Source organism: Paralichthys olivaceus, chromosome 22 (assembly GCF_024713975.1).
Source record: "Paralichthys olivaceus isolate ysfri-2021 chromosome 22, ASM2471397v2, whole genome shotgun sequence".
NCBI classification, from domain to species: Eukaryota; Metazoa; Chordata; class Actinopteri; order Pleuronectiformes; family Paralichthyidae; genus Paralichthys; species Paralichthys olivaceus.
The window spans coordinates 3610282-3633664 of NC_091114.1; the positions used below are offsets into that span (position 1 = coordinate 3610282).

At 40.6% G+C, this 23383-nt stretch overlaps 1 protein-coding gene across 35 annotated transcripts in view; it reads left to right on the forward strand.

Moving 5' to 3' along the window:
* ank2b (ankyrin 2b, neuronal) overlaps window positions 1-23383 on the forward strand; it is a 151581-nt gene that overhangs the window by 85590 nt on the left and 42608 nt on the right. For 31 of the 35 annotated variants that reach the window (XM_069518395.1, XM_069518394.1, XM_069518399.1 and 28 more), the window contains exons 2-18: window positions 2060-2161; window positions 7040-7138; window positions 9423-9521; window positions 9688-9786; window positions 10174-10359; window positions 13362-13385; window positions 15204-15302; window positions 15501-15599; window positions 16282-16380; window positions 17142-17339; window positions 17480-17578; window positions 18182-18280; window positions 18401-18499; window positions 18619-18816; window positions 21233-21331; window positions 21800-21898; window positions 23076-23273. In XM_069518395.1, the coding sequence (XP_069374496.1) occupies window positions 2060-2161; window positions 7040-7138; window positions 9423-9521; window positions 9688-9786; window positions 10174-10359; window positions 13362-13385; window positions 15204-15302; window positions 15501-15599; window positions 16282-16380; window positions 17142-17339; window positions 17480-17578; window positions 18182-18280; window positions 18401-18499; window positions 18619-18816; window positions 21233-21331; window positions 21800-21898; window positions 23076-23273 (1995 nt within the window). Of the gene's footprint in view, window positions 1-2059; window positions 2162-6805; window positions 6944-7039; window positions 7139-9422; window positions 9522-9687; window positions 9787-10173; window positions 10360-13361; window positions 13386-15203; window positions 15303-15500; window positions 15600-16281; window positions 16381-17141; window positions 17340-17479; window positions 17579-18181; window positions 18281-18400; window positions 18500-18618; window positions 18817-21232; window positions 21332-21799; window positions 21899-23075; window positions 23274-23383 lie in introns of those variants that run through there. The other 4 variants (XM_069518390.1, XM_069518404.1, XM_069518421.1 and 1 more) reach the window with 2 other exon arrangements.

A 23383-nucleotide genomic window follows, 5' to 3' on the forward strand; every position in this document is an offset into this window, starting at 1 on the left:
CAATTGAAATAAGCAGAATAAAGCTTTAAAAGTGAAATAAAATACATACTTTATGAAAGACTGTAGAACTCCACCAGCCAAGATATGTGCACTATATGTTATAAGGATGCCTGAGTACAGTTTACACATTAACTTAAGTTTATATTGTTCTGTATTACATATTTGCAGTATATTAACAATAGTGTACATACATTCAATAGTAATTCTACTTTGAAAAAATATAAATACATATGTATTAATATGTCAAGATGTCAGGAGAAAGGAGCACGAAAAGATCGAGGCGTACCGAGGGCTCAAAGAACAGCTAGAACAGATGTGCATTAGGTGCTGTGACCCCCAAACTGGGAGGGTGGCTCCAGCAGATCCCAGGCACAACATCTGGAACCTCTGTCCAGAAAAGTGCAGTCCTAGAAACAGCTAAGATGTTGTGCGGAACCCTCAAACTCCCAGGACCGAACTTGAGAGGAAAGACAGGCCACCCCATAAGCTTTAGCCATGCCATAGAATGTTATATGAATCTACAATAATTACGTGTGAGTAATATTATAATTATATTATAATGTGAGAGTATACTGCAATACAGAATGGCATAATGTTATTTATGTTCTATATATACTTCATAATACTGCTACTTTTTAAATGTATCTAGCATTAAATTAAATAGTTTAGAATTATAACTATTGCTAGTTTAGTTAAGAAAACTATTGGATACTCTTTAACACTACCTTTCACATCATGTAAACTGCACTGTGACAAAATGATAAAATGAACAGTACAGAATATCAGCTCAGTAAATATTAAAAATCGAATCACCCAGTCTTTTCTGTAGAGCTGATGCGTGTCAGTCCCACAGCAACTGTATGCTGACTGTTGACAATTGACGCTGTGGGTGTTCATTGCCCTTTCGAGTTGTGACTCATGTTCTGTCAGTTCAAGTGATCAGACCTTTTAGTGTCATCACTGCATTTCAATTGCACTTTGATATTTTGGAAGTAGTCTTTTTGTTTCCTGTTACCCACTGGTAAGTTAGAAAGACTGGTATCGGATTTGTTCTTCTGCACGCAGCACAGGCACCAGGCATGGACGCTTATCTTAGCTTAGCACAGACACTATACAAAAGCAACTGGAAACTGCTAGCCTTGCTTCATCTAAACCAAACTGCCATGCTGATCAGGTACTTTCTTACTGTAAACCCACACACTCTTAGCTGAGTGTGACTGTGAGTGATGCAGTGCAGTTCTCTGCAGCAATCAGTGAGCGGCCATGACTGCAGACCAGTTTTATTCTTATGTTGCTGGAAAGAGTGCCGCAGTGTTTGATTTGTACATCATCAGTGCGGCCTTCTCTGATCTCTGATGTCTGTGGCGAAACATGACCTTGAGAGCCAACGAGAGACTGTTCCTCCGCTGAAAAACCGAAGTGTCCATGAGCAAGACAGTGGGTCCCCAACAGTTCCAGTGTGGTGCTGCAGTATTTCTGTCTGACCTCTGACCTCTACGTAGCGCAGTCTGACTGAAGTAAAAATAAGCATCACAGTGTTTTTCCACAGCAGGAGCACAGAGCTGGGAGCTTTGAATGAGCTGTGTGTGAGCCAGGATTTGGCTTTAGTGAAGGCACCAAAAGGAAAATGCTGAATCACTCTACCTCCTTGCAGTCCTGGTCTGTTTCCAACTGCTGCTCGCTCAGCATCCAAACACAGACAGGGGACATGTCCTTTGCCACTGAGGGACAAACACATTATTGTGCACTTAGGAAAAAGCTATATTTAATCATCGATGCAGTATTGTTGCAGATAATATTCAAATACTCAAATATAGTTTGGCTTCTTTATAGTGCATCATAACATGTTGGTTTCATAACTGTGCATACTGCACTCTCTCCGAGTTCGGACCCAGAGTCAACTAACTTCATACTGTCAAGTGCAATGTCTTAAGGAATTCCAAGAGTGGCTTATTGAGGCACAGTGCGATTTACCATTCTGTTGTCTCATTATGAAAAACAATGAGAAAATGTTAATGCGATTTGTGTGAAATATAATTGTTCTCTTTCTCTCTTCCAGTCGGACAGTAACACCAGTTTCCTGCGAGCGGCAAGAGCAGGGAACATCGACAAGGTTTTGGAATACCTGAAAGGAGGAGTGGACATCAGTACGTGCAATCAGGTAGGAAACAACAGTACAACAGCAACTTACGCTTCTCATATCACATAGTTAGGATTGCAGAATATGAACAAAAATAGTAGCAACTCTAAAAAATGGTACTTGGATGCTGTAAGGCATCATTACATCAGCACACTATTCAATAAAACTCTTCTTCAGTAGAAATCCTACAATATTTGTTCTCCTCCCTCATTTAAATACAATCAGAATCCAAGTCAAAGTCCAAATGTAATGATTTTTTCAGTTTTTGCAAAGGTGGTGAGTGCAGAGAGCTAAATTCGCACTCGTTAACTTCTTCAATTAAATTTCTAGCACATCGTTGGCTGTTGTAACTTCCTCAAAGGTGCACATACTGACTTTTTGGCCAAACCCTCAAACTCCTGCTTCTCATAGAGAAAGGTTCTGCACATAGATGCCTGTATGAATGTGTGTGTGTGAATGAGTGAATATAAAATTGTTCTGTAAAGTGCCACAGGTTTATCAGAGTCAAATGTGGATCATAATGCTCTATTAGAAAACAGATAATTTCACTATATTCTTGAACACCTCACATTTTATGTGTTATTGCTAATGCTCGTATGTTGCCCCTTTCTACTCTAAACGGAAACACATATTATTATAATTGTTTTATTAAGAAAATGTCTCTACTCCTGGAGGAAAGAATTTGATCAGTGGGAGTTTCTTCATTTAGTTCCAGTCATTATCTTGTGTCCTCTAAGCCCATTAGCATTCCAGCCATTGAAAGCTGATAGGATGTAAGCAGTCCTGTGCTGGCAACAGTCACAGTGAGTATCCCAGTAAACAAAAGTCACATGGGGTGGAAATCTAACATTTGCTCGTGGCTCTGCGTTGCGTGGAGACGATTTGGTTATCACTTGACGTGCCCTGATTGCTTGTGCCCTTGAAGATATTTTGGGCACCAGTGTTTTTCTATTTCTCTCAAGCTATGCCTCTGTCTCACTGACAAGTACATTTGAATCAAAGTTTTGAAAGCCTGGAAGATTTTTTTGTTGTGTTACTTGGTGAAAGTGAAAACGCAATAACAATCACCCAAAACCTTCTTTAAGTAAATGCTAAATGGTCTGTATTTTTAAAGCGACCCAAGCTCAAACCACGTCCTGTCCTTTTTTGCTGGAAAGAAATCAAAACTACACAGACTCGGTCTATCTCTTAATATTCGAGGCAAAACATATCCCCCAAGATGGTCTACGGGATTTTTCAAACGTTGCTGATGAGGTCAGCTTATGCAATATGAGAATGTGAATAACATACACAATGGAAATCAGTGTAGAAGAAGGTTTGACTCCACATTCATGTACATTCTGACCTCATTGAAACAAAAATGTCAAATAAAGAAATTACAAATCGAGCTCAGAAATGACACAACCATGTAATAAGGCATGTAATATTCCCCAGGAACAAAACTTGCATGTAATGTTAATATACTAATGTTTATAATGTGATTCAATCATCAAGGGAATATGCATTTCATCTGTGTGGAAAATATGTAAAAAATTGGCATTAATCACGTTTTTAAAATGCAACACTGGCATGTACAGGATTTCCTAGTGGACTTCATTGATCAGTGATGATCGCCAATGTTGTTGTGGGTGCATTAAAAAAAATGGGCAGGCCATCCATCCAGCTGAGACATTAAGTTTTTTTAATACTAAAACGTCCCTTCTGAACAGAGCAATGTCAGACTGGTGGTTACAGAGACTGATGTTCGACCATGAGTACACCTTCAGATTCACGTCTCACTTCAACACATATGAGCAAACATATATGACAAAAAAGACACATAACATCAGTCAAAAGTTACAGCCATGCAAGTTGACCTCCAAGGGACCTTAATGACTCCGTTACAGTGATGAAGGACTTGTCTGACTAGTAAATGCTTTCTGATACCCAGGGAACTTTCCTGTTTCACTGCTGTAATTTTTTTTCAACGCCGAAATTCAATTCACTGACCGTGGGTTATAAGTCATCAATCACTTTGACATGTACACTATATTAACAATATAACGTTTCACTTTAATCTTTTTGTTTCAACTAAAACTTCCTTATCAAATCGTGTGAAAGACATTCGGAACTTTTCCCGGATGTGTGATGACTGTATTACTGTGCCAATGAGCAGGTGGTTGCTCGTTATAACCTACTCGCTCCCTGACACGACTCCACCTCTGCTTTAGTTAAGTTTCACAGCTCACATTTGCAGTTTCACTAAAAGTACTGGTGGGATGGATGTGAAAGATAATTGGGAAACGTCTCCTGAGTGATGGTGCTCATATCAGGGCTGACAGAATGAGGTAACAGATATAATGGATGGAGGAGCGGGCGGACGGGGCACGGTGCATGATGAAGGGGCTAGTAGCTTCCTGGTGGGGAAGGTCGCAGCAGAGGGGTTGGACAAAGATAAATAAAGCCCTGAGGGTTATGGGAGGTTGTGGGTTCAGAAGTGTCTGCTGATTATGTTAAACAAACAGAAGAAGGACAAATGAAAGGGAAAACCTGAAAATGAGTGGAGAGACAGTTTGACAATGTCCCCATCCATAGAGCATAAGCTGGTCACTTAATGGTTTGATGTGTATGAAAATAATAAGGTATCATATGTTTTGGTGTTTGCATTCATCTCAAACCAAATGCCCACCAATGTGAGATGTGTTACCCGTCTGCTGGTTTCTCCATTAGTCTGAAATTGTGAGTCATCAATATGCAATACATTTACGATAGTGTAGTCAAAAAGTTCTCCCCTGACAACTCGTTCATCTCTACAGTTTGATGATAAATGGTTGTCTGGTGTTTTATGGGAGTGACAGATGCTACTTCAAACACTGTTTCTCTGAGACAATGTGTTAACAGATACCACGGTAAAGGGTTTGCAGTGAAGTCTTCCCACATTGGACCATCTCTACATGTTTTAAAGATATTATATTTATCTCTTGGGTTCATATATCGTAAAGTTTGTGCTTTTCTGATTTTGTTTTTTGTAACTAGAGCTCGAGTGCTATCTTTTAGCTGATTTGAATGTAATCCATGGAGATACTTGGCTGCAAGTATATTAAAAAATAACTTTTTTGAAAATGTAATAGATTCATAAAGCAATATGATACATCTAGGATAGAACTTTTTCATACACAATAGACTGTCAGCATGTTCAGTCAGCACAATGTGCTCACTGTTCTATTCTTTCAACTAATATTTAAGTCCAGTAGTTGCACCAGCCCAGTAGCTAAGTGTAATATGAGGGCAGCTGAAGCAAGAAGTTGCATGAACATATCAACTGATCCAAAAAACAGCAGGCCATAGCTGGAACATATATCCCGCTCTGCTGCTGAACAGATGCCTCCTGCCAGCTGTGGAATACCTCAACGCAGTGAAAACTCAAGCACAGTCAGAGGATATTCAGCGTCTCTGGGATCCCACCGGGGGCCTCTGTAGGGAGCATGTGGGTCCTGTGGGATCACGGCCCCAGGGGGGCTGTGTGATGAGGGTTATTCTGCCAGTCATGGAGGAAACGCCATATCGACTCAGCAGCTCTTTTTAAACTGCAGCCTAATGCTTGGACTCCTGAAAGGTTATTGGGTCCCTCGGAAGAGGACGGGGGGAACGAGGGGAACCGTTAGCACTTTGGCAGCTCCAGTCAACTCCTCATAACGACAGGGGGCTGAAAATGAACAGGTGACTAAGATGACATTGTAAATGTTGTATTTTCAGCTTATTCTATGCCTTCAAGTGGCAAAGAATAACAAAACTATGTATTAACAATATTGCTATTGTTTACATCATTTGTCAAAGTGAACTTAATTAAACCCCTCCCATAAATTGGAAACTGGACTTGCTTGTGTTGCCTAATCTTCGTGGATACGTAAACTGATTTTCACTCATTTGATTCTACAAAAATCTGTAGTCGTCCTCTTACCAGAAGGTCGGCAGTTCGATCCCAGTCTTCCACATCGGCTTGCCGAAGTGTCCTTGGGCAAGATACTGAACCCGGGATTGCCCCATCATAGAATGTGTGTGAATGGATGAATGGCACTAAACTGTACCATAAAGCACTTTGAGGGGTCATCAAGACTAGAAAAGCTCACATAAAAATACAGACCATTTACAGTTGTGTTGCATTCGCTCAGTTTTCTAGCTACTTGTCTCTCAGCAGAGCAACCCCCACCCTCCTACTCTCTGCCAACCAATCAGTACATGACACTCAAGAGCCTAATACAGATATTAATAGAGGTCAGTTGTGATTTACAGCCTGAGTCTTCAAACATCTCTGTCCCATTATTCAACCTTATCATGTCAAGTAGTTGTCATTTGTTGAAAGCATCTGTATTTGTGTTAATGAATCCAAAACATTAATACAATATTTTGTATTATATTTGTCTGTTTCTTGCGGTATATTAGATTATATCTTCCATGTTTATTTATTGGTTCAGCCCTAAATAAACAATCGAAGACAGTAATGTTTGAGCTCAGAGCACAGCACCTTGGAGTGGAAAACAGGTGGATGTTTGTTTGACCTGACAACACACACACACACACACAAGCGCACACACAAGCGCACACACACACACTACTATTTATAACTTCATACCCAGGACTGGCTCTGCTCCATAACAACATAACATGGCACAACATCTAATCTAACTTTGATAGCCAGCTTTGATATTTTCAGTCCGTCCCTTCAGTAAGAGAGAAGCAGCTGCTCACACGATGAAAAGATGGAAAAAGATTGAAATACATTGAAAAAGGCAGGCTCAGATAGTTATGGACCTAGAGGAAGAGGTAAACCCTTCTCTCTCCACTTGGATCTGTCTTTGTACCGTGACGTTCAGGACCTTTCTTTTTAGGAATAACCTTTTGTTGCTCTTCTTTTTCCAGAATGGTCTTAACGCACTGCATCTGGCAGCCAAGGAGGGCCATGTGGATCTGGTCCAGGAACTGCTGGACAGAGGTGCAGCGGTCGATTCAGCCACAAAGGTAAGACACAGTATCTCAGCTTCCCACTGAGGAAACGTTAGCTCCAGTAGAGAAATCGCTTCATATACAGCTATTTCTAGTGTCAATCAACCTTTTTTGTTGTGGGTGTTAGCTATATGCTGAAGGGTTGTCACTGTCATATGGTTTACTCTACTAACTGGAAGCATAGCTGATGAAAAGAAATTGTATTTAGATGATTAATCAAGAAAAAGGCTGAACTTGTGATTGATCTATACATTATTGAATAAAGGATAACAACACTGACAAGTCTAGGTCACTAAAAGTCATGTCAGATGACACAGTGTTCATAATCCCAGTGTCGGCTAACTAGAGAAACTAATGTGTATCTGTTTTATTGAGATAAGTAAATGGACACAGCCAATGATTGCGTGTGAAAATGGAAGATGCATCTTAATCCTGTGTCACTGTACAGAAATATACTGAAATATCCCGTACACAGGAGCATCTTGCATTGGTCACGTCATTTGGAGCCAGTGGCGGCTCTTTTTTGTACAGTCAAATAACAAAACATTACTAAAATAAACTTATCAGAAACATATTACACTTAAACATACATCAGTGTGATTAAAAACAACCTAAAATACCCAACTCTCCCTGTCAATCAATCAAATTTTATTTGTATAGCCCATATTCACAATTTGTCTCATAGTGCTTAACAAGGTGCGACATCCTCTCTTCCTAACCCTCAACAAGAGTAAGGAGAAACTGCTGAAAACCCTTAAAACAGGAGGGAATAAATGTAGAACGCTCAGAGCGAGCCACACGTGAGGGATTTCTTTTCCACAGCCCTAACAGCTGAGACAGTATATCTAAGCTACAGCTTCATCACAGTTGAACTTTTCTGTGACAGTCGAACACCATCCACTGACACCTAACACTGACACTAAGGGTTTATTTCAATAGATTAATATTCTATTCGAATTCTCTAAATAATAAGGAAAGGAGCTTCAGTGGTTCCTAACTTATCTCCTTAAGCAAACATCAGAACACAATTCTTTGTGGCAGCAACAAATAATCATATTTGCACCTGGACACACCCACAGCTGTTCATCCTCACATTATTATCTTATTTTCATTTTCCGTTAAATCTATGTTGGTGTTATTTCTGTGAGTAAATGTTTCTTTTGTGTTAATTGAAAATATCTTTTCTGTTTTGGACAGTAAACTATATTATAACTGTCAGCGCACATCCTACAACACAGAGTACCGTACATTTTGTGCATATACAAATAATGTTTAAATGTTCTCTGCAAAGTGGTTCTCCTTCCTAGCTCCTTGCGGCTTCTTTGAATGTAATTCATTGGGGTCAAGGAATAGTGGGTAGGAAAGGAAATTATTATTATTTGGACTTTCTGAACACAGCTTTAGTCTCTGCAGCTCCAAGACCACTCAATGTGGGTGCACTGTATTTGATATAATCATTGTGAGGAAAGTGGAGCACTGAAGGAAAGTGATATGTAGAGTGGAGTTGTAAACATAGAAGATTGATTCTTCAAAAATGCGACCATCATTGCGACACCTGCAATTAGAGAAGGTCGAATCATTACTGAACAGGGTTCCAGTGCTGTGAATGTTGGTGTTGCTCCAAAATGCAACATGTACCACACTGAGTGCAGTGGTATTCAGTTCTGAGCATGAATCAGTAGTTCATACATTAGTTGTACTTACAGTAGATAAAACTGACTCACTTATTTTGAGGATAGGTTTCAGAATAGGATTTGCGTGCAGTAAATAGTTGAACGTTTTCTTCATGTTATTACCTTCCCAGTTTTGCTGTACCCTATCAATCCTGTGGGTGAAAGTAACCATATACATTTATTCAAATACTGCACTAAAGGGCTTTTTTCGAGTATGTAACACTTGTATAATTTTAGGATTTCAAAATAAAGGACTTCAACTTGTAATAGAACCAATGTTTTCAAAGTGGAGCTTTTCAGGAGGGCTTTGAATATTTTCAGGAAACACTCAGTGAATAAAGTTAAAAATAATACATTACATATATAGTTATTTTTTCATCTAATTTAGTTTATTAGTTGATACATGAATACTCACTACCCATAACTATATGCAGAATACCCATGTAAATACATTAAGGTATCAGCACAGAGCTGGAGCCAGAGATATAAGTTGAGCTCTTTCATTTTCCCATTAATATGGTGATAATTCCAGTAATATTTCTCTTTTAATAAGGTTATACTGAAAAATATGGACATGACATGTAGTGCCTGTAGTAACTGTTCCTTTGTGTTTTCTGAATTTCCAGAAAGGAAACACAGCGCTTCACATAGCCTCTCTAGCTGGTCAGGCTGAAGTCGTGAAGATCCTGATCAAACGAGGAGCGGACATCAACTCACAGTCTCAGGTGAGCCTCTGCAGTCTGCTGCTGGAGTTTCTCATTCTCTTTAAGTCATTGACTCAGCATTGGTATCATGTCAGGAGCCATGGTTTTTATTTGGGCCTGGAGTTTGTTGATGATAAATGACCAGTAGTATATTTGTTAACCTGACGTTCGTGTCTCCGTGCCGTAGAATGGATTCACTCCCTTGTACATGGCCGCTCAGGAGAATCACCTAGATGTGGTGCGCTACCTTCTGGAAAATGGAGGCAACCAGAGCACTGCTACCGAGGTGAGTGTACTGTGTTTATAGTATACAGTATATAGTATCACTGCCAAATTACTTAGCACGGTACGACATAGATAGGCTGATGGGAATGTAATTACTTTGCTGTCGTGTGATTATAATATGATTGTGAATCATAGTATCTTACATATTAATATTATGACTTGAGGAAAATTCAGGGGATTGCCAAAGAAATTAGGATTCATCCTCTGAATGAATGAATGTGCATAGTTGATTTACCATATCAACTGTTTCAGGTAAAAGTATTTGCTCATTAGATAATTTATGCTATAAACTCTCATAAAATGTTTTGAGGTGTTACTCAAGATTCCCAAATGAATGAGATGTTGCCAACCATCTTTACCTTTTTCTTCCCGGTCCTCGCTCATCCAGGATGGCTTCACCCCTCTGGCCATCGCTCTCCAGCAGGGCCACAACCAGGTGGTTTCCGTCTTACTGGAGAACGATACTAAAGGCAAGGTCCGCCTGCCTGCATTGCATATTGCTGCACGCAAGGACGACACCAAGTCGGCCGCCCTGCTCCTCCAGAACGACCACAACGCCGATGTCCAGTCCAAGGTATGTCTGTCTCACTATTTGGCTTTAAAGATCTGGTATGTGTGGGAGTCGAGCTACTGTGACGCTACATGTTTGTGCGCTGTGTCCATACTGAGGTTTCAAAGGAGTTTCCCCCTCTTCTGAGATTTGAGCTACAGAATGAAGACGTCTAGAAAACCAGTCAAGCTTCCTTGGTTTTAATGGCTTTGGGTTGATAGCACTGGGGTTCACCCAATGGTCCTATATGAGACTTTGGAAACACCTTGTTTACATCTGCTGCTAAAATCTGATTTGTATCTGGATACATTATCCTCTTGATCTACAATCTGTTTTTTTCCCCATTCAATCCTCTCTTGACAATAACACGGTCTCATTTTATTTCATCATGCAAAGTAGGTGAGATGGAGGCAACAATTACCTTGAACAAATACATGGAAGGTGATGTGACAGGACAATAGTTTGGAGTTCTTGTGTGGGCTGTGCTGTAATAATCACATCACTGCCAGTGACGTTTATATGAGTTTGTACTGAACATGATGACCTGTCAGCCCAAAACTATGACGATCCTTCCTGTCCGGTGTCTTGATGTTTCTGTTCTGTAGAAAAACAGTTCTACCCATAGCAGAAAGATAGTCCTGACCACACTGGGGACATCTCTCTGTATCTTTCTATCTGAATTTTTGAGGTCACTATTTCTGGTACGATGTTTCTAATGCCATTGATGTAAATATTTGTACACATAGAGATAAACCATTTGCCCGCACTGCCAGTATTGTCACCCATTTGATACTTAACGTCCGGACAGCATTCAGAGGGATTTTACACTCTGTGTGCTGTATGCCATCATTATTTCATGTCATAAGCACAGCTTTGCACAATGTTGCTTTTTCAACATTTTAAATGTACTGCAAGTCATATTTATACGCACAAGGAGTTGAAGGTGGAAACAGTGTAGTACTGCAAGTCAAAGGATCAAGATTTAGAAGGTTTTGGGTTTTCTGAAAAGCAGCTTCTTGTGGCGTAGTAGCAAATAATGACAGGGTCAGAGAAAACAGTAGTGGGATGTTGTTACACAACGTCTTAGTGGTGGAGGTCAGGTGAAAAATTGGGTTACAAAGCTTGTGACTTTGACTCTGAAGTCCACTGCTCACACATTGAATCCAACCAACAGTCAAAAGGTATTTAGTACGTTTGAATAAATCTTAAAGGCAGAATCTGAATATTCAACCTGACCTGAGTGAGCTAATTGATGATCTGTGATAATCACTGATGGAATCAGTGGCTTTTACCTGTACAGGAAGTTATCTGACAGAGCACACAAGCTTATATCACGGCAACAACGTTCTGTTTTTGTTTGTTTGTTTGTTTGAGAAAAAGAAAAATCGGTGAAAACGCTCTATAATGGATATTATGATAGAAAGCTGTTATTTTATCCAGATAAAATATCCAGATACCAAGCAAACCAATTACAGCAGGTGTAAACACGGTTGCAGAAAAGATATGTCTATGATGTAGTGTTGGACAGAAAACTTGTCGTGGTGACCTTTTCCCATGAAGTTGCGTTTGTATACCCATAGTCTGTGCATCTTTGTGTTTTCTTCCTGTATTTCTCTCTCTCATTCAGTGTGTCTTGTGCCTTCCCCGTCACTCCTGGTCCTGCCACTAACTGGGTTTCTCCCTCTCTTTTCCTTTCTCTCTCGAAATGCAACTACCACTCACACACTTCTCCCCCATCACCCCTTCCTACATTGCTGCACCGGTGTCTAAGTGTAGCACTGTCTTCTGCATGGAGTGTGCCACTGTCTGCAGGTTGTATGGTGGTGATATCTAAGGCTGCATGTCAACCAGTGGGGTGGGGGGGGTGTTTCTAATATTGATGGTTGTTGGGAGGGGAAGGGTTTGAGGTAACAATCCGGTATTGGTTAGATTTCACAGTCGACGGACAATATTGGAGCAAAATATTTCAGTTGTGACTGTTTCTCTGATACCGGATAGTGGCTTTAAGTGACGTGACTGGAGTGAAGGTGATACAATTAAACTCTATTTCCTGCACTACACAGTCCTGAATGTTAAGGAGTGAGTCTACAGTAGCTGCAATTATGTCACTGTGTAACAAAACACAAGGTAAATGCATGCATGTAGAATAATGCCATATGTGTTGAGCTGCTGTGATGCAGCCCTCCTGTTTGTGAGTCACACGCGACGGCACCGTTCTTATTCAGTCGACTTAATTGCAATAACATATTACAACCAGGGTCCTATTTTTCTTGTTTGTGTTAGACAACATCACATCTAACAAATTAGCAATCTCGTGCACATGCAGATGCTGTGAACAAACCCTCTAATCTATATTTGGGAGAGAAAATGTGGTGAACTATTCAATGACAAAAGCAACAAAATGAGTCCCAAGTTAAAACCAGAATTTGCCTTTCAAATCAAAACTTCCTTAATTTTGCTTAAAGACTGAGGATTAGAGGATAATGGCAACTGAAGCGTTTATCACCAGCATGCTAAACAAACTAGTCAGCGAAGTCTCTCGGAAATGTCGGCTACGCAGCCATATCACACAAAAATGTGATTCCATTAACATTAAAGTTAACATTAGCCTGCATAGGCTACTAGTCGTACCGGATCAAGTATGCACTGAATTCCTTGACACTGCTTGACATTAATTAAGTGACCAGTTGATTGTAATAAAATGTATTTATTATTGATGGTTGGAAAAGTCTAAGAAACATGTCCTGTCTCTTTGGATTCCTGGACGCTGTAATTAATATGTTTTCACCAATCCTTAACATTTTTGACCAGATAATTAATTGTAAAAATCAAATAAAAGATAAATTCATGGTAAAAAAAACAACAACTATTAGCTGTAGACCTAATACCTGATCCTTAGACTGAACCGTGTGAACTTGAGATCGTGACCCACCCCAGCCACGTCACCGCCGTGCATCCGACTACAATTCAGTGTCATCCGAGCCTAACTGAACTGATGTTTCCCTTCCTCATTCCTCCTGCTACAGATGATGGTCAATAGGACTACTGAGGTATACACCTGCTCCTTTAATTCTCCACAGATTCACTGTACAGCACCATCTCTTTGTTATTCCACTTTTCTTTTTCCTCCACCGTTTATTTCTGTCACTTCCGCAGCACTGCATGGTGTCAATAAATTTGGCGTCGTTTTGCATTTCCCACAGTTTGTGTTTGGTAGAATAAGAGGCCACCATGCACGGCTGATAGGAATGGCCAAGCTATTGCCTGCACTAAAGCACTGCACACAGTCTGCTTTAGTTTCTGGCTTTGTATTTTACTATTCATACTATTTGTCTGCATATATATTTGTCTGCATATTTCATTCCTTTTTTTCGGTTTACATGAAAAGCTCAAAGAGCCCCCCTTTTGTCATGTTTCAGCCTCATTACATTTAGAAATATCTACATAATTATTAAGATTTATTTTCAATAATATATTTTTTTCCTGTAATGTGTTGATTTGATGAATACTGTGCCGATGCATTTCTGGGACAGCTGTGAATGTGTATCGTCTATCAGTGTGTCTTGTACTTCTGTCTGTTCATGTTGTGCTGCATGATTTCTCGAGATGCACTATGAACTAAACATTGTTTAAATGAGCGTTGATATTACAAAATGCTGTTGGTCATTGGTGGAAGCCCAGTAATGCCAAGAGGAAACTGAAAACATTTAATCCCATTGAAAGTTTAAAATGAAATGTTTGAGTTTAATTTATATCTGTGTGAAAATGCATTATTACTTCTGAAATGAAAAGTTTGTTGTCACACAATTTTCATCGTTCGCAAAAGCAGAATGATATAAAATTCAATGTAAAATTGACGTTTTCTTTTCTTTTCAAATCAGTAATGGGAGATTTGAATTAATCAAATGGTTTTAGTTTAATTTTGCATCCCTGGCTTTCCACACTAACCAGCTTCTTATTCGAGTATTTCAGATGCATGCGTTGCTATGAGGGGTCTTTAACTTACTGACATGTCACTTTTTAATACTACCATCAATGCTAATCAGTTAAGGCATGGGAAGCTCATATTGCTTTTGAAATATTACCTGCTTAGCCAAAGACCTGGCATTGAACAGCATGTTGCATCCACACTACTTTAATTTGCACCATTCTAAGCTTTGGACTGTGTAAAGTTTTAAACCATCACGTTAGCCACTGTATTCTTCACACTTTTGTAAACAACTTTTTCACATTAAATCGGACCACACTTACAGAATGGCAAGGTAAGGCAAGAATTTCACATCTACTCCAACCTGCTCTAATCTCTAACTTCTTTCATGTACTTCTCATCGCTTACTCTAACACGTATACGGTTAGCATAGTGCACTTTGGTGGTGGGAAATGTTCCCCACTCAATATGATTTCACTATAATTTGATTTTGGGTAGATTATAGTGTTCGTCCATCTCCATGTCAATCTCAGTGATGGTCTCTGTGGACTGTGTGTCTTTGTTCTGCTTCTGTTTTTGTCTTTTTAATTTCAAATTGGTTTTTGAAGCCAAAGAGAAGTTACCTTTCGGTTTTTTTTTTGTTGGGGGAAAACCTGCATGGAATGGACGTGTCTGAGTGAGTGTGTTTTTGGGGTTGTGTGTTCGGGTTTTGTAAACAATGACTTGAATATATAATTTCAGACTTTTACTTTACTTTATCCCTGTTTCTTTTAAAGTTTTCTTGTTTTCTGTTTCTTTTGTTCACCTGTGATGCTTGGTGCGACTGCTGCATGCTGGGAAGACTCGGTCAAGAGGCAAAGGTCAGAATTCAAGGGCATGAAGTAAATCGCTGACCTTTTTTCTTCTTTGTGTGTCTGTCTCTTCCCTGTCTGTCTTTCAGAGTGGATTCACCCCCCTGCATATCGCCGCCCACTATGGGAACGTCAATGTGGCCACGCTCCTGCTGAACCGAGGGGCAGCAGTGGACTTCACTGCGAGGGTAGGACACACACACACACACACACACACACACATAGACATAACCATAACATAACCCTAAATCAAGTCAGGATGTTTCTAATCATGACATTTCATTTTTATGGATTTTGTATATTATTAAATTGATTAAATTAAATTAAATTGTCTGTAACATTTAAATGAATAATGTGTCATGCATGTATTTCTGTCCTGTCTGCAGAATGGGATTACTCCACTGCATGTGGCCTCCAAGCGTGGCAACACTAACATGGTTCGTCTGTTATTGGACCGTGGGTCTCAGATTGATGCTAAAACAAGGGTAAGTACAGAGAAGAACAGAGTTAAGACAAAGCCGAAGTATCTGGGGTCTGAACTCTGGACTGAACATTTGAAATGAAATCATATTTAAACACATTATCCTCCCTCCACCTCACCTGGTCAGGGCCCAATTCTCCACACTTATTCCTGGAGGAACACGATGGCCAGCTCATTGCTATCACCTTCAACAGATGAGCTAACTGCTTTTTGCAGTTCAGCCTGACTTCAATGGCTCAGTGGATTAAATTCAGTCGTAACGCACTGGATTTCCTGACATCTGCCCGGTGTAATGTTAGTGCACCGCAGCTAAAAGGACATGTTATTAGCCATATTTGATTCGGATCCATGTAAACAAGGTCCGGCCTGGATTAGTCTCTGGCTGCATCTGCATGTGAATATATGCATATGTTACAGCACCTGTTGAGCGCTGGAGGTTGAAGTTAAGCCACTGAGCTCAGTTTATCTAACACGGCTGCCCTCGTGGGGCGGCTGTGGCTCAGGAGGTGGAGATGGTCATGCCGGGATCTGAAAGTCGGTTGTTCGACAAGACACTGAACTGATTGTTGCTAATATATGTTGAGTGATAGAAATATTATTAATGTGTGTGGATGGATGGATGTGATTAGTTGGTTAAAATGTAGAAGAGTGCTATTTACGGACTCGTGTGTGTATGTGTTCTGCAGGATGGTCTCACTCCCCTCCACTGTGCGGCTCGGAGTGGACATGATACAGCTGTGGAGGTGCTGCTGGAGAGAGGAGCTCCCTTATTGGCCAGGACAAAGGTGTGTTACAAGTCCTATCACCTGTTAAAGGATTCCGTTCTACTTTTGGGAAATACATTTGTTGGTAATTTGATATTATCATATCAACATTATATGAGACATACAAGGTGCCGCCGTAGACAGTAGAAATTGAGGTAAATATGAAATCATGCATTTTTAAAATCAGTTTACCTTGTAACTATACATTGAACTAATATCAGGTTAACATTGGATATATTGTTTGAGTCAGCATATACAGTATATCTCCCCTTAGTTACCCCTCGTCCTGTTTAAGTGCTAATCTACTGTGTACTCGATACCCAGTGTATCTCTGGGTTACGTCAATGTTCTCATCTAATTCTGGGGAAGAAAGTGTAACATGCTCCATGTTAACAGAAGACTAGTAGAAGACTTTGAGGCTGCATTGATCTATTTCCAACATTTGAGACATGTTAACATATTATTTAATGGGTTGACAAAGAGTTGCCCGTTGACACATTCATCAGATACAGATCCACATCAGTATTCAATTGAAGTCTCATAACACTGATCTTTCATTTTAGCTCTGTTTTGGTCTCCACCAGCAGTGTTCTTCACCAGCTAGTTGCTAACTAGGTGTTTGATGATCATATTAAAGCATGGATTGTGCAGTTTTAATAGGCCCAGTCAAACATTAAACCCTGGGAGGGTTCTATCGTGGTGTTGTACACACCCACAGCCCACAAGACAATCTTCCTACCCGTTATCTCCGTCACACTAAATGACCTCTCTGTCACTTTTAGAACGGACTGTCTCCTCTCCACATGGCAGCGCAAGGCGATCACGTCGAATGCGTCAAACATCTTCTGCAGCACAAGGCGCCTGTTGATGATGTCACATTGGACTACCTGACGGCGCTCCATGTGGCGGCACACTGTGGTCATTACAGAGTCACCAAACTGCTGCTGGACAAGAGGGCCAACCCCAACGCCAGGGCTCTGGTACGATAAAGAGATTCCCATGCAATCACTTCCTCGTGGGAATTGGGCGAAATACAACACAAAAGAAATTTTAATTCTTAATTTAGAATTAATTGTCAGTGCATTTATGTGTGTATGTGTGTGCCATGTTCCCTGCACAGAATGGCTTCACTCCGCTGCACATAGCCTGTAAGAAAAACCGCGTAAAGGTGATGGAGCTGCTGGTCAAGTATGGAGCCTCTATCCAGGCCATCACAGAGGTACTTCACACACATGAATGAAACTAAATCAGCAGAAATGTTTAGTCATCTTTTGGATTTGCGTTACGACAGAGTAATCTAGGTGAAGATCAGAAGTCACCTAACTATAGGAGGGTCATCTCTGATTCTCATACTTTGTAGTAAACTAACAATTATTACTTGTGTTGTGTGTTTAAACAACATTGGCCAGATCTTGGTAAATTCATATGAATTACTTGTTAGAAAGAAGGTTTATAAAATGATTTGTACATTGTGTCACTTTTAAAATCACAGATGGTTTTACACATCTGGTTTAGTAGATGTTTGGCCTGTTCATGCACCGGTCACAGTATGTTTACAGTGTAAAAACCTGAGGTAAAACCCGGCAGACGTTTGTGCTTTTGTCTAAGTAGGTTCAGTAAAAGTTGTTTTGATGTAGGAGTGTTGATTATACTAATATTAATAGAGATGTATATCAATGCATATGATTTTAATGAGAAATTACCTGAGATCATCATGTACTGTTTTGCATATTATGAATACATTTAATGACATCATGAGAGTTGGAAATAACTGTCATTTCTTTTCCTGTGCTCTCTCTTCTCCCGTCCCTCCTGTGTGCAGTCCGGTTTGACTCCCATCCACGTCGCGGCCTTCATGGGTCACCTGAACATCGTTCTGCTGCTGCTGCAGAACGGAGCTTCACCGGACGTCAGCAACATTGTGAGTAATGAGACACAACTGACTCCGAGTGTACAGAAGTGACAAGATTTCAGGTTTCATACGCAAGATGCGTAGAACTGCTTCTGGCCGATACAGTGATGATGTCGATTGTGTGTACAGCGTGGAGAAACAGCGTTGCACATGGCAGCCAGGGCAGGTCAGGTGGAGGTGGTTCGATGTTTGCTGAGGAACGGAGCGATGGTGGACGCCAGAGCTCGGGTAAGACAATATACTGATGCACACACTAGGAATCCTTGATTTACCTTAGTTTTTCTACAATGCAGGATACTTTTATTTTAATATAAAGCTTCATTGTCTCTTCACTTTATCTTGTGTAGGAGGACCAGACTCCCCTCCATATTGCATCCCGTCTGGGAAAAACTGAGATAGTCCAGCTGCTGCTCCAGCACATGGCCCATCCTGATGCTGCCACAACCAACGGCTACACCCCCCTCCACATCTCCGCCAGGGAGGGGCAGGTGGAGACGGCCTCTGTGCTGCTAGAGGCTGGTGCTTCTCATTCACTGGCCACTAAGGTGGGTGGAGGAGCCATGTATTTTATCTCAACGTTCTGCTTCTATCAGTTAGCAGGCTAACCAGCCAGTCACTTTATAGTAGTGCATCGTTATAGCATCCGTGCAGCCCTGAGGAATCAGCTCTGCTCAGAGGACATATTTTAACCCCCTGTTTTGTAAATGCAATGATGTCTTAAGCTCTTGGCAAGAAATCAGCCCCACCTCCTGCTATTCAACACAAGTGGCACCTTCAAACAAGGACAGGGTTTTGTGGCCAGAATATTCTACCTACAGTTCGAGGATAGTCATACAATTACATTTAATACAATAAAGCATCCAAGGGGGCTTTCACACCTGGTTTGCTCCGGACCTTCTGACTTTTAGTCTGAACCAAAATAACAGGTATGAAAGGGGCACGGATCTGTGCAGACCAATATTTCGTCAAACAAAAAGAGTCTGTCCGGGTCCCAATCAAACGAAACATGGTTTGTTGCAGTGTGAAAACTACTAGTTTGTACATTTGGACCAATCACTGGAAGCTGAGACATCATCAATCAATAGAAGAAGAACAATAAAAGGAAGCGGCTCACAGGATTGCTTTGCTGGTAGTAATACTGTAATGATTACAATGTCAAATTAACTAAGTTAATTTTCTCTATTCAAACGGAAAGACCAACTTTGTCCTACACGCTTTATTCAAAAAAAGTTTGCCGAACTGAAAACACGCCAATGTCTGATGCCCACCCACAAACAAATACATTTTAAGTATTGGTAAACTCAGCCCACATTGGTGATGGCATTTTTTTAATGCGCTCCCTAAACTACAACGTGAAATCCAAACTCGCAGGATCAAATGTAAACAAGACAAGAACACATCGACCTTAGTTCGGAACATGTTCCGGACTTTCAGGTGTGAAACAGCCTGAAGCCACCTTTAAGGACATAAGATAACAATCACTGAACTACAGTGTTACTGTAAGAGGCAGTTAGTCCTGAGAATTTGAGCTGATGTTCTCCTCTGTGTGTTTTTCACCAAATGGAGAAAACAGAATTAATTTTTTTCTTAAAAGGCGAGAGAAATCATCAAAATTAAAGTAGAGAACATTCAGATAAATAAGTCCTCTTCAAACCTAAGCAAGAATAGAGTGCGCGTGTCCCAAAATACAATTTTGTGATACACTTATTTCAATGTCCACTACACAGGAGTGAGTGAGTAAACTGAAAATGATGAAAACCAGTGTATTTTGGGTGTTTGTCATTGAGCTATGGGGACCACTCTTGAAGCCAGAGCTAAAGAGGTAACAGTTTGACTGTAACTGCAGGTCTCTGTCTGTTTGACCCAGTTTTCAGAAATGACTGATGAGCTGCTGAAGCTGCTGCCCTCCTCTTGAGTTGTGCACGAGCGCAATCAGCTGATTTATCGTCACCACTGTGGAGGTGTTTACCAGCACAGCCCTTAGCATCCGTCCTTTAATGTATTCACACAGTGTGAATGGGGAGACGAAGCCCTGCGTGATGCAGTGTACGTCAGGGTCCAATGCTTCTGTTCTCTCCTCCGCTTGATGTCTCTCTCTCTTCGGTTGCTCTCCGGGGACGAAGGGTGTGGCTGTTGCTACAGAAACCAAATCAGGGAAAGTTGTTGTCACGCAAGAGTAGCACTCTCTGTCCACACAAACACGTTCATTAGCTGTTTTTTTTTTTTAATCTATCCATCAGAACCCCCCTTCCTCCCCTCCACTCCACTCAACCCCTCCATCTTTTTTCCTGTTTTGTCCAAACACCCATTACATCAGATATAATCCAGCATGGCAAACAAAGGACTGCTGCCTCCATGGGCAGGGCTGGGCCATAAACTGGTCATGTGGTTTCTGTCTGATTTATACTGGTTCAGTGATCTAAGACAGGCAAAGTGCCCCCTCTGCTGGCGTTATTGTGAAATGAAGAATTAAATAACCACATGTCGTATTTTTCGGTTTGTTACCTGGGATTGCATCAGCTTGTCAGAATGTTCGGTGCTCTGAATTGTTCTTTTGCCGCTGACAAAACAGACGCTCCCCAGAGACCCCTGAGATTCCTGTCTGATGACTTTTGGTTCATTTAAGCCTCAAGGGAAAATTACATTTTAAAGGGATTCTTCTGTTGAATTAGGACTTTTGGAAGGTGATAATTGCAGCTTCATCAGCATTACTGATTCACAAATACAGTGTATGAGGCCAGAATGTGATAACTGGCCAAGTCTTTTAAAAACCTGCTTCAACACAAAAACAAACGTGACTTCATCCTCATTCCCTCTTCTATATCCGTCCACAGAAAATAGTTTTTGGCTGCCTTCTTAAACATCTAAAGTATCTCCTGAAGCTGAACTGACTAAATATTTGATTTAGATATCATCCATTCACTGTCTTAATCTCCCGTCTCTGGTCGTTTCCCTCCACAGAAAGGTTTCACCCCCCTGCATGTGGCCTCCAAGTACGGAAGCCTGGACGTGACCAAACTTCTGCTCCAGCGTCACGCTCCACCTGATTCTGCTGGAAAGGTATGCGCTTATCTCTATTAAATGAACAACCATTCCCATTCATTTATATAGTTTTTTACTGTGGAATCTATGAGATGCACTGTGCAGCATGATAAGACTACCAAATGTGTTAGTACTGTAAATGTAAAGAACCTTTTCATTTAAGTGGTGTGTTACTGTTTTTCTGTATTGAGGTTAAGTTGGCTACAAGAGTACCGGTAAGCCTGGTTTGACTTAAATGAGCCTTTCTTTTGTTTTGGATTAACTACGATTACTTTCCCAGAAAAAACAGTTAACAGAAGCCTCGTCATATTAAGAACCCACCAAGTGATCCTTCCAGCTTTCTTTGTTTGACATAACTCTAATTCATCCCAACCTGCAGTCTTATCCCCCTTGAACTCATACTATAAACTCTTTGTTTGTGTGTATAGTATTAATGGCTTCTTATTTCTGTTCGATTCATGTGTGCTCACCGTCCATCCCTCACAGAACGGCCTCACCCCGCTCCATGTGGCCGCACATTACGATAACCAAAAGGTTGCACTCCTGCTTTTGGACAAAGGAGCGTCCCCCCTCACAATGGCCAAGGTGAGAGCCCATTGTAAACAGTGCTGAGATCTGAGAGCTAGTGCCTGGAGTGAAAAGTACAAACTGTCCCATCCTTACACATCTTTTACTCAGTTTGAAACAGTTTTTTCTCTTGCAAGCAGTAGACAATATATACAGAGGATCAAAATACATTTTCCTTCTAGTGTGAGCTTTACACTCCCGCAGCCTTTTTTCATATTTACAACTCAGTCACACAGCGCAGTCAAACCGAAACACATAGACATCAATACAAACTTGACTGGAATCAGTGGAAGTCCCTCTGTCCATGATCAGCGTGTCCACAGAGGACATCTCTGAATCTGCACAGAAATCATACAAAGAGATGTTCAGTATATCATCAAGAGACTTTTCATACTGTAAACAAACAGATTTTGTTAAGTTTGATATCCACACTAACAAATACTTTGGATATGAAATATTGAAATACATCCTGATGAGATATTGTGACTTGTGTTTTCCTTCGTGTAAAATCCCCTCTGTTTTATTTCCATTATTCAATTCCATCTGGACAACTGAGAATTTAATCTGACTCCTCCTGCTCTTCTTTTTATAAACAAGGGCTTCAAATACAAATCTGTTGTTATTTTTATTATTTGGCTTGATCTGATAGGACAGTTTAAATATTGGATCCTTTTTTGTAAACTCTGAATTGTATTTCCAGTACATGAAAATAATAATTTACTGAATTGCAAGTAGAAACTCTGCTAAAACTTTATTTAGCTCAAGTGATGACAGCTGAGATTGCAGAGTTAAACCATGACATGCAGTTGAAAGCTCCATAAAAAGCAATGTGTTCATTTTTATAGTTTTTACTGTACAATGTTGAACTTTTTGCAACTGTAATCCATCTTTTGTGCTCGAGTGGAAATGGATGAAACTAAATCAAAAAACCGAATGAAGGAACTTTTCACCCAGTCTAACGGTGCGGCTCACTGATGTGCTTCAATGGCTTTCACACTATGGTGGAGGTCTACACACAGGATTTTCTCACAGTGAAAATAAAGCCACATTTGGAGATTATAAGATTAGTTTATTTTAATAAAGTCATTGGAGAACCTGGAGTGAAACCAAGGCTGGTCGTGACAGATCCTAAACAACAGTCCTGTTAAACTTTTAGCTGTGACACCGGTTTCTCTTTGTTGTCGTCCTGAACCAGAACGGCTACACTCCTCTCCACATCGCCGCCAAGAAGAACCAGATGGAAATCGCTACAGTTCTGCTGCAGTATGGAGCCGAGACCAGCATCCTGACCAAGCAGGGCGTCACCCCGCTCCATCTGGCCTCCCAGGAGGGCCACGCCGACATGGCTGCCTTGCTCATGAGCAAGGGGGCCCAGGTCAACGTTCCCACCAAGGTATTGTAGTAACCTGGGTTGGTTTTGAGTATTATGTCCATAACGACTCAATGACGGCATTAATATTATTTATACTGCTAGTATGACAAAGTATCTTACTGTACATTTAA